Source organism: Mastigoproctus giganteus, chromosome 4 (genome assembly GCF_048544385.1).
Source record: "Mastigoproctus giganteus isolate SK-2022 chromosome 4, ASM4854438v1, whole genome shotgun sequence".
Taxonomy (NCBI): Eukaryota; Metazoa; Arthropoda; class Arachnida; order Uropygi; family Thelyphonidae; genus Mastigoproctus; species Mastigoproctus giganteus.
In genome coordinates, this window is record NC_143578.1 from 201,876,280 (window position 1) to 201,894,941 (window position 18,662).

Below are 18,662 nucleotides of genomic sequence, written 5' to 3' on the forward strand. Positions count from 1 at the left end.
CATACATGATGTCGAAATAGTAATTAATGTGTAATAATAAACACTGAACAAATATATTTGTTCTACAGATATTTCTCTTAAAGTTCTATTAACTTTTTACTGAATTGGCATGATTAAACAAATAACAAAACTAAGTGGGCCACACCCTGATAAAAGAAAACATAGCAGAACTTTACACATAATGGTTGAAGAAAATTCCTAATCCAGTCACTAATAAAATTAACAGAATTTTAAGAGTCTGAAGGAGTTTTTAATTCAATTAATTGGTTTAATCAATTATCAGGTATATATATATATATAAAAAAGGTATACTATATTAATTACTATTTCAACAATCTCAGCAGGTTTTTGGAATATGAAACATTCCATTAATATTAAAATTAATAATTTTTTTAAAAATTAACTATACCAGGGGGGTATCAAAAAGTTCATACCCTGACCTAGATAAAACATCAGCAGGAAGATGCAGTTTTTAATATAAGTTGTCTACATATTCAATAATTAACATGTGAAATTTCATTCCCGTAGGTGATCATACACCAGAGGTGGAGCTCGCAATCTTGAGGAAGGACACTATGGTTGACAATGTGGAGTATAAAGCAGTGATCAAGTTCATGCATTTTCAGGGCAAGAAAGCTCAGGAAATTGATGAAGAAATAAAAGCTGTGTATAGGCAGAATTGTCCATCCTATGACACTGTAAAAAAAGTGGAAATGGGAGTTCCAGTGTGTTTTACGTGTATTTTACAAGTCAAGAGAAGGAAGGCCATCAACATCCACAGTGAGTTAGTTGCAAAGGTTGAGCAGCTGGTGCTGAGTGACAGACATGTGACTCCTCTCCACCTCCCAAAAAGGCAAAGACCACCCCATCTGTGAAGAAGGTGATGTTGTCTGCTGTGTTTTGGGACAGAAAAGGGGTTATCCTGACAGATTACCTACCTCGTGGTTCCACACTTACTGGAGAATATTACAGAAATCTTTTGAAAAAGTTACTCTATGCTTTTAAGGTAAAAAGGTGTGGAATGCTAACCAAAAGCGTCAGTCTTCTGTCAGACAATGCACCAGCTCATACGGCTGTTGCCACCACCAACTTTGTTGCTCAGTGTGGCTTCGAACTACTGCAGCACCCGCCCTATTCTCCTGACCTAGTACCGTCAGACTTCTTGTTTTGAGAAATGAAGAAACCATTGCATGGATGCCGCTTTGATTCATCTCAGGAAGTCATCAATGAAGTGAAATAATCATGGTTTCAGGCAAAAAGTGCTGGCTTCTATGATCATGGCATTAAACAACTGATCTATAGATGGGAGAAATGTGTTACTATACATGGAGAGTACATGGAAAAGGATTAAAGTTCCCGTGAAGTTTCACCTTTCTAGGGCTATTATTTCTAGGTAAGGGTACGAACTTTTTGATACCCCCCTTTTTGATAAATAACAAACTGAGTGCTGGCCAGAACATAAATTACATGTACTAGCTTTTATAATGTGATGGCCGTAAATCCAGGATATATTATAATCCATGATATCAACAAGCATTTTTATTCTAATAGGTAGATCAACTTTTGAAACTTGTCTATTGTTCAGTTAATCTAATTAAAACTGCTTGACCCTCTTCAAGTTATGATGAACTGTTTTTTAAACGCTTCAAAGGATTACGAACTTATTGCACACACATGTTGGTCCCCACTCCCGATATTTTACTATACAACAGTTAGGTTAGTGACAATGTTCTGTTACATCCACTACTGATGCCTTCTTCCAGCCAAATAAGAAATATCCAGTACCGGATCCTAACACAACAGCAATGCACAGCCATACATTATATGTCATAAAAATCAACATTAAGAAATAACTAATTATCATCTGAATGATATGAAGTCCTGTTTGAATAGCATGAGGCCAGCTTAGCATCTTGTGGCTGAAATAAAAAAAATAAAAAAAAATTAAATTTTCATATTGTTAAATACCTGTTAGGATGGATAAAGCTTAAACAATCATATGAAATATAAAAGTCAGTTAGAAACATATATCCTTAATGATTCTAATCTAAAGGTCACAATACATGAAAATACAGGGTTGTGAATAATGAATTTGCATTTTGGAGAGCCTTCTTCAAACAGGCCTCTGAGGTTGGGTATGTTCATATTGTAGTTTTAAATGTTTTTCACCAACCTTATGTAGAAATAAAACACAAAGAAAACGAAAACTGGAATCTTGATAACTATGTATTTATAATAAGTTATATTTGTCTGTATTTACAATAAATTATATTTAACTTTACAACTAAAATATATGAAATATACATATAAAATATACATTAAAATATACTGGGTTAAGAACAATAAAATACATTAAAATATACTAAATTAAAATCGATCAAACCAAAGCTTTCGAAGGCTCCTGCCTTCTTCTTCAGCGGTATTTTCTTTGTTCTGCAGTGCGTCTTTAAATACCAGCAGGTTCACGGTACTCATCACGTGTTTCATTCCCACGTGTTCCGTTCTCTTGTGTTACGGAATCGGAAGTGGCTCGAGAGTGGGTCATGTGGAACCGTTCATCCCTTCTGAGGATAGTAGCCTCAAAGAGGGGATGGATCCGCATTCCTCTATCTCTATTAATGTTCACTGTGGAACAGATCCGCAAACTCTCAAGCCACTTCCGGTCCCAGAACTTATTCGCCCGATCGGTGAAAAAAAAAAACATTTAAAACTACAATATTTTGGAGAGCCTATTATACTGGGTATTCACAAGTCACCTTTACAAAAATAATTTTATTCTGTGAACAGATTATATGAAACAATTTCCAGGCATCAGAGGATATCTTCAAGTTTTTATTCACCAACAGGAAAATGTGCATGCTACAGTAGATGGCAGCATAATCTGCCTCTGTTGCATAATACTTTGTCACTCATGTTATCTCCATTTATCTCTCTCTCTCATGCCCAAGGCCTACTTGTTCACACATCTTCTAACTGTGCAACCACCTACAGACACTTGGTAAGCTTCCTTACCAGATCTATGTATCTGATTTTCTTATACAACTTGACTGTGGCTGACACTTTGTGGAATGCTGCTCAATAAATGAATATTGACCGATTGAGTACCACATGGCAACTGCAACAGTGAAGCTGTTAACACTCTTAAACGTTGCTGTACTAGAGTATAGTCAATGACTGCTTTCAGAATGGTGCTATCTCTTGTGGTCCACTGAAAACTCTATTCACCAAAAAAAAACTGCAAAAATGGGAAAACAATGAGGAATTGGTCATCCTGTATAGAAAGAATTAATAATCCTCACTGTGTTTTAGTCTAAAGTCAAACTGAGTGAAACATAAAGGATATCTCAAAGTTATTTACAGTAAAGTAAAATTTTATCTCTTAACAAAATAGCTGACAGAGAGCTGTGAAAGGAAATCTGATAAATAATGTGACCTAGATGGTTTTTTATTGTCCATAAGCATAACTGCCAACTCTTCAGGTTTATAATAGAAAAATCTGTATTTTTGACATGATTTGGCCCTTTCTCCATTATAACATAGTTTACCCATTTTTTTGCAATAACATAGCTTTATTCCATCTTTTTATTTTTGTCAAAAACTAATAAAATATTAAAATTGTAATTTTTTAAATGTCCTGTGAATTTCTTCTGATTTTGATTAATGAATACAGCCACAATAAACATCTGAGAATAGTTTTCCATAATTGTTCAATTAGCCATAAAAAAAAAAAAAAAAAAAAACCTTTTATTCTGCAGGTTTTCATTTCTAGTGTAATGTGACCATACTTGCCCAGGAATGTGTCCTCCTTCATGTTAAAAAGCAACAAAGATTAATAAAAGAACTTAAAAGTTAACAGGTTGATGGATGATAAACTGGTCAGTATTATACACAACATTTGCAGCAGACTTAAATGTTTTTATACATAGGGTAGAAAAGCATTAGTATTCTACTAACATTGTGCTGTCAAGGTGATTTGTGTGCTGTACAATCTAATGAATGTTACAACTTCAAATCTATTAATCGCTCTAGCTTATGAATTGAGTTTGCCCATTTAAATCATCACCAAAGCAACACTAACTAACAATAATGATGGTGTCATGAGGCATCAGCATATTTTCAATGAATTGTGTAATTGTTTTCTAAGGCTGATTTGTCAGCTTGAAAGGAATCAAAAATGATGAAAAACAGTCGAATGACCAAACCACAAAGCTGTTTGTAAACCACTCAGAGTTCATATAATGAAAAATCTAAAAGATATTGATCAGCTGACAATAATATAAGTACTACAATTCCTAATGCTTAGTTGTAATGAATTCCAGAAATGCATTCCTATCTGGCTATTTCACCTTTAACTGTCTTGCAGGAGTGAGAGGAAAAAATTACTCCAGTGCTTTTTTAACCTGACGGTGGTGGCAGGGTACCTTACAGGTGTCTTTCAAATGTAATGTTCTCACATTAACTGTTAATCAATGATTAAAAATGTAAAATATTTTATACTTTCCTAAATGTAATCAATTTTACTGTCATAGTTTCTGAAGTGATTTTCTTATGGTTTTTTATATAGAAATTGCATATGAGAACCTGTCACGTATCCTACCACTGTTTGGATTTTTGCTTGAAGAGTGGCATGGTACTGGACAAGTGGTGACACTGTGTTTAAAAATTCAGGTTACTTGTTTTCACTCTCCCATTAGTTCAATTAACATTTACCATCTTATCCTAGTTGTTTTTGAAAGATTTATTACTGTTTTCACAGAGTAAAGATGATAATAACAAGAAACCCAATATTCTTTCAAAATGGTCTCTCCCCCCCCCCCCAAGAAGCAACAGTTTCAAATTTTACCAACTGTGAAGGGAGCCAAATTTGAAATAAACCTGAAAAAGGAAGTAACTAATAGTACCAAAAAATATATATAATATGTTTTTTTAGTTCTTTAATAATATTTATATATAATAAGCAGGAATATATGCATATGTGAATTTTTGCATTCTGAAGTCATTTAAATTGAAAAATGGAAGACTGATGCTTCTATTTCATGTATAAAACATTTTTCTAATTTTCAGCAGAATATATTTTTTGAAAATAAATGACATAAAACACAGAGCATATTTTAAAAATTAAGATTTTCTTAACGTCATCATTAAGAAAATATGAAATATTGGCATTGTTCAAATAGAATTCAAATTTTTTTTTTTTTTTTTTTTTTATGTAAACCCCAAACACGAGAGGTATTAGAACCGATAGTACTTAGTACCGCGCTTGGGTTGGAGGTTGAGAAGACGAAAGAAGATATTTGTTGACACTGGACTTGAACTTCTGTAGACTCTAATTTTCAGGAAATATGTATGAAGGAAGGTTGTTCCAGAAAATGACAGTTGAATGAATAAACGAGGAAGATGAAAAGTTGGTTCAGTGAGTTTGAAGTTGGACAGTAAATGGATGATGGTTGGTGGCGGCACGTGTTTGGACCATTTTGAAAGAGAGAGCGGGAATTATAGAAGCCAATTCAGAAGAACAGTGCCCATGGAGGTATCTGTAGAAGAGGCATGCAGCAGAAACAGTACGTCTATGAGAGAGCGAGTGGAGAGACTCTATTAGAGATGAATCATTGATTAACCTAACTGCCCTCTTCTGAATGGAATCAAGAAGCCTGAGAGAGGTTTTGGGGGCACCACCCCGCATGTGGGAACAATATTCCACGGCAGGGCAGATTTGTGATTTATACAGAGTGAGCAGCTGTTTGGAAGAAAAGTACCGCCAAGAGCGAAAGAGAAAACCAAGTTTTTTAGATGCAGAGGAAGCAATATTTGTAATGTGCTTGTGCCAAGAGAGAGAGATTAGAAGTCAGGGTAATCCCCAAAAGAGATATATCATTTTTCCTAGAAATCGGAGTATCACTAAAGATAAGCACAGGAGCAGAAGAATCCTTTTTGCGAGATATAAGACCAGACTGAGTTTTAGAAGGATTGAAATCAACTAAGTTGTCTTTGCCCCACTGGAGAATTACCTGAAGATCTGCATTTAAGGAATTGGTAGCAGATTTTCGAGAAGTTGAAGCTGATTGAGCAGGGCAAGGTTTCTCAAAATGGAAAGTGGAATGCAATGTGCTATCATTGGCAAAACTATGGATAAGATTTCCAGTCAATGGAAGAAGGTCATTAATATACAAGAGGAAAAGAGTAGGGGAAAGAACTGAACCTTGGGGGACACCGGCATTAGTGGAGAAGTTAGAAGACAGAGAGCCATCTACCATCACCCTCAGTGAGCGATCAGAGAGAAAACTGGATAACCAATTACTAAAGAGTTGGCAAACCATAAGATGGAAGCTTGTTTAGAAGACCTTTATGCCAAACACGATCAAAAGCCTTTGAGATGTCAAGAGCAACTTCTTGTGTTTCACCGAACCTTTCCATCGAATTAGTCCATAAATGGGTAACACAAGCCAGAATATCACCAGTGGATCGACAATGACGGAATCCATACTGGCGATCGTTGATCAGATGGAAGGTTTCTAGGTAGTTTAAGAGTTGGCGGTTAATTGATTTCTCCATTACTTTAGAAAGAGTAGAAGTAATTGCAATGGGACGATAACTGGATGGGAGGGATTTGTCACCCTTTTTAGGAACTGGCTGAATATGAGCAAATTTCCAAGTAGAAGGAAAAACACCTTTGGAATAAGAAAGTGAAAAAAGGCGGCAAAGAATAGGAGTAAATTCAGGAGCACAGGTTTTGAGAACAAGTGGAGAAATAGCATCAGGACCTGGAGCTTTCTTAGCATCGAGATTCGTCAAAATCCTTCTGACATCCTTTTGACGGAAGACCACAGGGGACATCGAATGGAACGTGTTGGGAATGATGGGAGATGTTTTACCAAGATTATTAATACATGAGTTGGAAGAAAAATTGGATGCTAGCAGATCAGCTTTATCCTTGGCTGAAGTGACAACAGATCCATCTGGTTTTGACAGAGGTGGGAGTAGAGATGGGCAAAAGTTGTGGCCAAAAGCTCTGGCAAGAGACCAGAATGCTCGGCTACCATTAGGGCAAGAAGCAAGTTTTCTACTCTTAGCCTGTTCAAACTCTATTTTGGACTGATTAATAACTGCTTTACAATTGTTGCGAGCTTTGGTGTAGGCAGAAAATGAAACTGGAGAATTAGAAACAAGCCAATTACGATATGCAACATTCTTCTCTTGAACAGCCTTAGCATATTTATTGGAAAACCAAGGTTTAATTAAAGGACGAGATTTTAAAGTGGAGTGTGGGATAAAGGATTCCATTCCTGCAAGAATAATTTCACTGACACGATCTGAGCAAACGTTGACATCAGAAGGTTTGAAACTTGTAATCTGACCAAGGAAAAGAAGAAAATAAGTCTCGCAAGTCATTCCATTTTGCATTCTTGTAATGCCAAACAACAGGAGGTTGGGAATAGCTATGAGATAAAAGTTCCATTGGAGAAGAGACAATCACCAAATTGTGATCTGAAGTGCCTAAAGGACATCTCACCGTGTACTTAGAAGGGTTGTTTGTGAGAAAAAGATCAAGCATTTTTTTATGAAAACCCCAAACACGAAAAGGTATCAAAACCTATAGTACTTAGTACCATGCATAGGTTGAAGGAGAAGTATGGGGGGGAGGGGGGTGCCTTGGCTGTATGATTAGGATTATCCGGTATTCTTGTAGGTAAATGAATAATCTGTGCAAGGTCATTAGTAATTACAAAAGCCTCAGCATCTCGACCAGCTGGGTCGGTGTGACTAGAAAACGGAAGCCAGCTGGAGTTGTGAACATTAAGATCACCAAGGAAAATTACCTCACTGTTAGGAAAGTTGGACTGGAGAAAGTCAAGTTGCAAAGAGAGGAAGTCAAAGAGCTCCAAGTGATTAGTGGAATTGGGAGAACAGTAGAGACAAAAGATGAATTTGACGCAATGAGGTAGAGAGATTTGAAGCCAGAGAAGATCAAAGAGAGGAGATTCCAAATTGCCAAGTCTCTGACAGGGAATATCAGAACGGACATATGCAGAAGTACCACCTTTGAGGCGAAAGGAATCATACAGCGAACATCTGAGATGAGCAGTAGTTGAATCAACCAATAACTGAGATTCTGTCAGAAAAAGTATGTGGGGTTTGGCAGACTGCAAGTGGAAATGTACATCATTGAGATTAGAATTGAGACCACGTATATTTGTGAAATGAATTAGGAAGTGCTTGGGAGGTTTAGATCTTTTTGCAGATAAGCTTGCAAAAGATGCTAAGAAAAACAGCAAGGATTTCTTTACTTATATAAATTTTAAAAGGAAGGGGATGAATCTGATTGGTCCACTTGACATCGATGGTTCGACTGTTGATGATCCTGCTCAGATAGGAAACAAACTGAATTATCTACCTTCACACATGAGGAATTATTAAGGTTTCAAAATGGCAGAAGGTTATCAAATTGTAGCAGAATACTTAATGATTTTGTAATGATTTTTTTTTTTTTGGCTGGTGCAGCATAAGCCATAGGCTTTCTTGCACCATGCGGCCGTTACTAATACTAATAACTGAAAGCAAAGTGGAGGAGAAATTGTTGAAGTTAAACATAAGAAAAGCACCTGGGGTGGATAGGATCTATCCAGTTATATTAAAGGAGGCGGCAAAGCAACTAAGCAAACCCTTAGCCATAATTATGAGAGCATCCTTTGACTCAGGGGAGGTGGTTCCCACGGACTGGAGATGTGCAAATGTATCCCCAATTCACAAAGGGGATCGAAGAGTGACATGAGTAATTACAGAACGGTTAGTTTAACTTCTGTTCCGGGTAAAATAATGGAGTCACTGGTTAAAGATGCATTGCAGGATCATCTAGACAAGACTGCAGCAATAATTCAGACACAGCATGGGTTTGTTAAGGGAAAGTCTTGTCTGACAAATTTGATAGGATATTATGATGTGGTTACAAAGGAACTGGATGCAAAAAATAATTTTGATATCATATATTTGGATTTCAGGAAAGCTTTTGACACTGTTGCGCATGGAAGACTATTGTACAAATTGGAGCAGAATGGTATTAAGGGTAAGTTGCTACAATGGTTAAAAGGATGGTTGAGTGGGAGAAGACAGAGGGTGGTAATCAATGGGTGCTGCTCTTCGTGGACTAACGTTATTAGTGGAGTCCCACAAGGTTTGGTGTTAGCTCCACTGTTGTTTTGTATATTTATCAATGATATTGATGAAGGTTATCAGGCTTAATGTCGAAGTTTGCAGATGATACAAAGGTTGGCAGGGTTGTTAATGACAGTAATGGCAGTGTGCTACTACAACAGGATCTAAGTAATTTGGGCAGATGGGCTAAGAAGTGGCAACTGAAGTTTAACCTTGACAAATGCAAAGTATTGCATATGGGTAGAAGTAACCCCAGAGAAACGTACCAACTGTGTGGTACTACACTTAAGGTGGTAGAAAATGAAAAAGATCTGGGAGTAATTTTGCATCAGATATGAAGTTTTATGAGCAATGCAGACAGGCTGCCAGGGCAGGTCATGGGATTTTGTCAATGATATATAGGAATTTTGCTAGCAGGGAGAAGGAGGCGATTGTCCCTCTGTATAAGGCAATGGTCAGGCCATGCCTTGAGTACTGTGTACAGGTCTGGAGGCCTCATTTTAGGAAGGATGTATTTTTACTTGAGCGTGTACAGAGAAGGGCAACAAGATTGGTGAGGGGAATGAAGGGATCCTCTTACCAAGAGAGGCTTAAGTTCTGCAAATTGCAGTGGCTGGAGACTAGGCATCTGCACAGTGATCTGATTGAGGTGTATAAGGCCTTGAATGGGTTGAGCATGCTGAATTCTGATGGGATCCTTCCACTTTTTCAGACTATGAACCTAAGGGGGCATAAATTCAAATTAAGAAAAGACAGATGTAGAATAGATGTGCGGAAATTTGCCTTTAGCCAGCGGGTGGTTAATTGCTGGAACAAACTTCCATCTGTTGTTGTGGAAGTTGATAGGATGAATAAATTTAAGGAGGAACTGGACAGGCACTTGGAGGGAATGGTGTGATTTTTTTTTTTTTTTTTTTTGGCTGATGCTGCATAACTTGCTTTCTTGCATCACATGCCACTACTACTACTAATTCATGGTGTATTCAATAGTAAGAAAAAGTGGCTGGGACATGCTGTATGAAGTAATGAAATTTTTGGATATGCCGTACACAGGGTAAGAATAGACCCAGATCCTTGACATAACGTGGCCTCGAAAATGCTCCTCGCATACACACTACTCTGACTCCCTCCAGTCACTATCTGGCAGAGTACAGGTAACAAGATTATACACTATCTGATCCGGAAGCCTCCTAGAGAGTTACCAATAGGTTCGGTCCGGTGATCTGAAATGTTTTCTAAAAATTAAAAAGAAAATGGACGCCTGTCAGGTGTCCCACCACCATTTTTGCTAGAAATGGAGACACCAGCACTGCCAGGTTAATAAACCATATTTTTTCCATACTGTCAGAAGTGCACCAAAAAATCTGTGATAGAAAGGAGGGAAAAAAAGCCTACAAAAACTAGATCCTTCTAGTTTATGTATACTTTTCAACAGCAAACTAGTCATATTAATCTAATATGATTAAAATTACTCTTTAATGATTCGGATTTTAAAGCAAACAAGTAATCCATGATGTCCTGTAGTTAGAATACAATTCTGATAGAAATTAAAAAAATAAAATAAATCTTTATTGTATAAAAATATATACAAATGTTCCTGCCACAGCAAAGGTAATTCCAGGGGAATACAATTATAAATACAAACAAATAGGTATAAATTAAATTAAGAACAGTAAGCTACCAAAGATTGCAACATGCTAGAGTCTGCTGAGATAAGGCAGACAGGGAACTCAACAGATGATATCTTGTCTTGTTCTTGATTAGGTTGGGGGGAGGAGGTCATCATCCATTGTGTTTACAATGGGCAGCCTTTTCCTAAATAGGAACCTTAGCACACTATTCTTGTTTTTTTTTTTTTTTTTTTTTTAGGAGCATTACCAACTTCGGGAATATGCGGTGGTCATTCCTTGACCTTTCCGCATCCTCCTTATTTGGTGGTGACTGGTTTGAACCCCGGTCTAATCAAGAAGCGTGTGCTACGCACTGCTGCTCTTTCTCACCTGGCTACAGAGGCGCCACACACTATTCTTATAACTAGCTATATTGTTAAAAAATAAAAATTCACTTAAAATGATAGTGATTTAACCCCTTCTGGGAAATTTTTTTCCTGAAAATGTGCCATAACAGATCGACTTTTTATGCATCGTGCGAATACTCTTCGTATACTTTGTTTTTTGTAAATTTTTTAGTAGAAAATTGGAGTAATTAACCAATTTGGGTTATCGCAAGTTATCTCGTTGATGCCAAAAATTTTGCAAATTATACAGATTTTTTTAAATAAATTAGTGATTGAGGTAAAAGAAAGGAACAGAAAAAAAAACTCTTCACTATGCATTATATAAATAAATTTAAAAAATCAAGTAGAATGCACAAGAAATAACACAAGCAATAATCATGAACTAATTACATTCTGACACACAGCCACCACAAGGGGATAGGCAAGGTAAATGTCGCTTACAGGCAGCAGTTCAAGAGGGCGCCGAAATATTTTTCGACATAGTTTTCTAATTGGTTAATGCTTATCGGTATTCAGCATTTAGGATGGCAAATTTTATTTTGCTTACTAGCAACACATAGGAATGCATGCTACTGTTCTGACATTGCTGTACAATAAGTAAATATAAGTAAAATGAAAGCAATGCCAGATGGCATTTATCTGGCTAATGCAAAATTAGCCAAATAAATGCTCGAGAAAATGTTTCAATCCTAAATTTGGAGGTATTATTGTTTGGTTCGGGTATCGTACCCCGAGATATTTTGTGTAGTTCCAAATAACAGATAATCCATGAAGGGGTTAAAATGATCCAGTTATATGAAATATTAGGCATCAGCTTAATTTTTGAAATAATACAATTCTATTGTAATACTAACCGTTCAACTCTGTGAACTTCTCTGTACTGTTTTCCATCATTATCTGTATGAGCTACCGTACTAAACTGTAGTGATGTTAAATATTTCTTGAAAAGATATTCTCTAAAGTACTTTAGGCCCTCATATAGCATGGCAAACAAGAAAATGCCAATTACTGATCCAACCATTCCTAAAGTATAAAAACAATTTATATTATAAAATATGTTTGTATCAAAAATTCTCTTTAACAAAAATATATAAATTAATTAAGGCCAGATTTTATAATCTTAAACCACTTCTCACAGAGGCAGGGAAGAACCTGACAGTTGATATGAATACTAAATTAAGAAATTTTCACCACTTTCCAAATGGACATTGATGATAATTGGATCCTCACTTAAAACGATAGTTAGATACAAGAATTTGAATAAAGGATTCTAAATAAAATAAAAACTTCAAGCACTCTTGTTATACTGTGCTGAGCAAAACTTACAATTTTTTTATTAGGGATCCTTTATTTGAATGTCTGGCTTACCACTGATGATATACAAATTATCACCAAATGGCCATCAAAAAGTTGCCCAAACTTCCTTAAAGTTTTGATAAAAATATTTTCATAAATTTGGTTAATAGTCATCTTTTAAAAGTCTAGATAATTATTTGGCATTCCCTTGGGAAGCATAAATTATGTCTTGAGACATTGGCTCACATTATATATATATATATATATATACACAGGTAGTTCTCGACTTTGAGTTAATTCGTTCCTAGCGTGCGCTCGTAAAGCAGGAATTTATTTCTGCTTTACGAGACATAAGGCTAAAAATAGGAGTTACGTTCTCAACAATGAAATTAGTTAGCTAATTGGTTTATGTTTAAACAATGATTAATTTATCAAAAGAAATGAAAACACAGCCTGTAAAATCAAGCAAATTAAATTATAATAATAGAGAAATTATTTACGACTTACAACTGTTTATTCTTCCATCATCATTGACTAAATGCACACTCGTTGATCACCCATTATTGGCTCAGCACTCGGTTTGTTGCACAAGGAGTCGTCTTCTTCAGAAATGCTTCAAGAGGTTTATTTCCAAGATAATCTTCTCTTTTAATTATAAATTTCATGATTGCATGCATAAGCATTTTTTTTTTTTTTACGGCACACACAACTAACACAATTGGTGTGGAGTAACAAGTTTACGAAGCTTAAAAAAAAGGAATGAAAAGAAGATTCGAAAATTTGTTTTTTTATATCATTGAAGTAAAGAGGAAACACATTTTACCATAATAACGTAAAGAGCCACACAATTCCAGCTATTGGTATTTTTGCAAATGCAAGAAAATCAAGTTTACTACCCGTTTATAATTGCTTGCAGTAACAGAAAAGCCCAATAAACCAGAAAGTGCAAATTGTTTTTATTGTTTTATGGTCGTGACCTCCAGAAATGTGCTTTAGAAAAATATCACAAAGGCATTTAAAATTGATTCTTATAACAGAACATATGATGAAAGTGTAGTGCATTTTAATGATTTGAATTGGTAACTAATACAATTTACAAACCATGCTCACAGTCTTTTTTATGGGCTTAAGGTCACGTTCGTGACCTTAAAAATGACATTTTAAAGAGGTAAATAGCTTAGTTATACAGCGAAAATTTCAACTTCCGAGATCTTGAAACGAATTACCAAAAAACAATGTGTTATTGGGTTCACATTACAATATTTTAACGATATGAAGGAAGATAATGGAACTGATTAATATCGTAAAGCGGGGTACTCTGTATTGTATAGATATGCAGGTGGTTTGGAATGCGATATTTATGAATGTTTAACATTCATTTTTGCAAATAATGTTCATATTTTCGATTTTGTTGATACTTGGGGAAAAAATACTCGTAAAGCGAGAACTGCCTGTATATATTACTTATGAAGTTTTTTATAGACAAAAGCAGGTTTCTGTTTTAATATCAATTCTTAATTTCTGCACCAACACCATTATTTCAGTAATGCAATATCAACATACAGTAACTTCATTTTAACGGATTTCAGAAACAATGACAGCTTCCACTGAACCAGACTTTTCATCCAAATGAGATCTTGTGATGTGAATATTTCGGTATAATGATATTTACCATCAGCTAAAAAAGTTAAACAGTAAAGCAAATTTTGAACTTTTAAATTTAAATTCCATTTGTCCTAGTTGCCAATCTTGCCCCAACCAAAAAGAAGTGCAATTTCAGTCAAATGTAAAAACAATGTTGCTCATTTTTTTTTCTGACATTTGGGGTATTGTTCAGAATTATCAGTGTAGGTCCTGACTCAAGTGAGAGAAAAAAAGACCCACCAACAACTTTTTGAAAAGTGTGAACAGTTTCTCCATTATGGTAATGCTTCTACATACATAGCACTCTCCATTCAAGAATTTTTGAATGGAGAGAGCTGTGTGTAGACAAAAGACATTTCTATTAATTCTCTCTCTCACAGTACACATTCATCTGACCTTGCTCCTTGTGATTTTTTCCCTCTGATCCAAACTGAAAAAGGAAGTTGAAAGGACAAAGATTTGATTATATTCCAATCATTCAATGGAATGTGGCAGTAGAACTTAACTGGCTCAGAGTTGAAGGCTTCCAGAAGTAGAAAAAAACATTGGGATACTTGGATATCATCAGGAGGAATCTACTACTGTGTTCAGTGAAGGGTTTGGTTATACACAGACAATCAGAATGAAACATTCTGCTGCACAGAGGCAAAATATTTAATTAATGGCTTCCTGCATGTTGAAAAATATATATTATACAAGGGGGCATTCAAGTTATCTGCCTCAACTAATATGCCTGATATATATAAAAACTGTAGTTTTGTCATACTTTCATAAATGTCTATATTTTATTTTTGCAGGTCCAGCTCGATATATATTGAAGTACAGAAGAGATGAAAAGTAGCCTAATGAAACATGGATGTCACAAAACATTAGACCATCATCAAATTTTTGACAAAATGTTATTTGTGAATGCATGAAAGATGTATATGATGATGCTATCCCTTCTAAACACCAGTATGTGCAACAGTATCAAAGGCTTTTATAAGATCCAAATATATAATATCAAAGTTATTCCTTGCATCCAGTTCCTTTGTGACTACATCACAGTATCCAATCAAATTAGTCAGACAAGACTTTGCCTTAACAAAACCATGCTGTGTCCGAGCTATAACTGACGTCTTGTCTAGATGATCCTGCAGTGCAGCTTTAACCAGTACCTCCATTAATTTCCCTGGAAGAGAAGTTAAACTAACAGGTCTGTAATTACCTGTGTTTTCCTTTGATCCTCCTTTGTGGATTTGGGGGTCACATTTGCACATCTCCAGTCCATGGGTACCTCCCCTGAGTCCAGGGAAGCTCTCATAATTATGGCTAAGGGTTTGCTTACTTCCTTTGTTTAATATAACTGGATAAATTCCATCCACCCCAGGTGTCTTTCTTGTGTTTATCTTCAACAATTTCTCCTCCACTTTACTCTCAGTTATTACAAGATTATCTATCGTACTGCCAGAGTTGAATACACCTCTGGCATTCCCCTCCCCGAATAACTCCTCGTGTGAATGTCGATGCAAAATATTCATTTAGTTTGTTAGCTACCTGAGCAGGATCATCAACACTTGAACTATCGATATCAAGTGGACCAATCTGATTCATCCCGTTCCTTCTAGAGTTTACATAAGTAAAGAACTCTTTGCTGTTTTTCTTTGCCTCCTTTGCCAAAGATTTCTCGTAATCTGCCTTTGCCTGCCTAACCTCCTTTGTAACTTGATTACAGACCAGCTTATATCTATCATAGGCTTCTGTGTCACATGTTAATTGGTATGTATCCCATGCATTTTTCTTCTCTGTCACATGTCTGATTAGTTCATCTGACATCCATTTAGGCCTAAATCTTGGACAATATTTCTTTGTTGGTATGAAAAGCCTAGTAGCTTCCAAGATTAATTCTTTGAATGCTTCCCATTTTGAATTTACTGTTGGTAACATCATCAGTTGGTTCCACCATATAGAATTTAAATACTGTCTCAGACCACTGTAGTCACCTTTACGAAAGCAAAAACCCTTTCCTCTACCCTTGATGGTAGTTACCTCTTTGAGTAAATCCCACTTCAGCACACTGTGATCACTGCCACCTAGTGGTTCCTTTACCTGCAGATTCTTGATGCATGAAGAATCGTTACTGATAATCAAATCAAGAGTATTACTCCCTCTAGTTGCCTCCTGAATATGATGCTGTAGAAAACCATCATCCAATAAATCCACAAAAGCCTTGCTAGTGAGTGACCAACCCTCAACTTCCAGTCAATATCAGGGAAATTAAAATCCCCCATTATAAGACAGTCTAATTTACTGGCCCACTATTTCTCTGCACAATTGCTCATTATACTCATCAGATTCATTAGGCCTATAACACACACCTACTCTCATTTTTCCTTTCCCAGTGCTTATGTCACACCAAACAAACTCAACATTGCATTGTCCACCAGCATCAATTGGATGCACTTCCTTAGATTTTATGTGTTTCTTAACTAACAGCATAACCCCTCCTCCCTTCCTGTCCTGTCTATCCTTTCCGTACACATTGTATTCCACAAATTCCAGTTCCGCACTGCTTATGTCTGTGTGACACCATGTCTCTGATATCCCAACAATATCTGCCTAGGATGTGTATAGGTTATATATTTTTCAATCTGTTTGTGCAGATTGAAAAATATGCAACAAACCAATTGTTTTAACTCTATGCAGTGAAGTATTTCATCATTATAAAAGAATACCTACTTTGAAGGGAACTGCTTATAAAAACATTTGTATCCTATTTTTTTTTAGAAAAATAGTCTGAACTTTTTTTTTCAGATCATAAATTTATATATTAATGGTTTTCATTTTAGTAGACTTCTCATTAGAGGTTATAATAGTAATAATGAGCCACCACAATTTTTGTAGATTGTAATTATTCAGGAATATGTGAAGAATGGTTGTTCCAGAGAACAAGAAGGGGTTTAAGGAGAGAAAAAGTTGATTCTGTGAGTTTGGAATTGGACAGTGAATGGATGCTGATCAGTGGCAACATGTGTTCAGACTGTGGTGGAGGGTTATCAGATGCCAGTTCAGAAGAACAGTGCCCATGAAAGTATTTATTGAAAAAACCATGCAGCAGCAACAAACGTTTTTGAGACAAGAGTGGTGAGACTCTGTAAGAGATGATTCATTAATTAACCTGACTGCTCTCTTTTGAATGGAATCCAGAAGCTAGAGAAAGATTCTGGGCACCACTCCAGATGTGGGAGCAGTATTCCACTGTAGGACAGATTTAAGATTTGTACAGAGTAAGTACAGTCAGTTCTGCTATAACACAGTACATGTGTTCTAAAAATCTCTGCGTTATGGCATTTCACGCATTAAAAACAACAGGGCTTATGGGAAAAATGGGGATGGGGTAAAGAACTCAAAAAAAAAAAAAAAAAAAAAAAAAATTTTCAGTATGATGAGTAAAACACTAAAAAAGTTAGAAACCCAATAAAATTGATAAAACAGGTTTAATCATATGAACTTTCTAATAAATAAATAAATATTACAGTAAATATAGCACTGTAATATATACATATATAATAATTACCTTGCTGATTTTAATGTTCACAACTCCAGCTGGGTTCCATTTTCTAGTCACACCGACTCAGCTGGTCGTGATGCTGAGGGTTTTGCAATTACTAATGACCTTTGCACAGATTGTTCATTTGCCTATAAGGATACCGGACAATCCTAATCATACAGCCAACAAGCTTGACTGTATGATTAGAATTACACGGTTGAAGTGAGTGGTCCTTTAGGCACCTCAGATCACAACTTCATCAGGCTTGGTGTCGAAGTTTGCAGATGAAGATTAACAACCCTGTTTGCAGATTAACAACCCTGCCAACAAAGGTTGGCAGGGTTGTTAATGACAGTAATGGCAGTGTGCTACTGCAACAGGATCTAGATGGGCTAAGAAGTGGCAACTGAAGTTTAACCTTGACAAATGCAAAGTACTGCATATGGGTAGAAGTAACCCCAGAGAAAACCCGTACCAACTGTGTGGTACTACACTTAAGGTGGTAGAAAATGAAAAAGACCTGTGAGTAATTGTGCAGTCAGATATGAAGTTTTCTGAGCAATGCAGTCAGGCTGCCAGGGCAGGTCATGGGGTTTTGTCAATGATATATAAGAATTTTGCTAGCAGGGAGAAGGAGGTGATTATCCCTCTGTATAAGGCAATGGTCAAGCCACGCCTTGAGTACTGCGTACCGGTCTGGAGGCCTCATTTTAGGAAGGATGTAGATTTGCCTGAGCATGTACAGAGAAGGGCAACAAGATTGGTAATGGGAATGAAGGAATCCTCTTACCAAGAGAGGCTTAAGTTCTGCAAATTGTAGTGGCTGGAGACTAGGCACCTGCACGGTGATCTGATTGAGGTGTATAAGGCCTTGAATGGGTTGAGCATGCTGAATTCTGATGGGATCCTTCCACTCGTTCAGATTATGAACCTAAGGGAGCATAAATTCAAATTAAGAAAAGACAGATGTAGAATAGATGTGCGGAAATTTGCCTTTAGCCAGTGGGTGGTTAATTGCTGGAACAA

The 18,662-nt window shown here is 36.2% G+C and overlaps 1 protein-coding gene across 1 annotated transcript in view; it reads right to left on the bottom strand.

Annotated features, from left to right (window-relative positions):
* Positions 1–417: 417 nt before the first annotated feature.
* LOC150087329 (high affinity copper uptake protein 1-like) overlaps positions 418–18,662 on the bottom strand; it is a 78,790-nt gene continuing 60,545 nt past the window's right edge. The window contains exons 4-5 of the mRNA XM_090371994.1: positions 12,022–12,190; positions 418–1,919 (exon numbers count right to left, since the gene is read on the bottom strand). Coding sequence (XP_090228120.1) covers positions 1,718–1,919; positions 12,022–12,190 — 371 coding nt within the window. The 3' untranslated portion in view covers positions 418–1,717. The remainder of the gene's footprint in view (positions 1,920–12,021; positions 12,191–18,662) is intronic.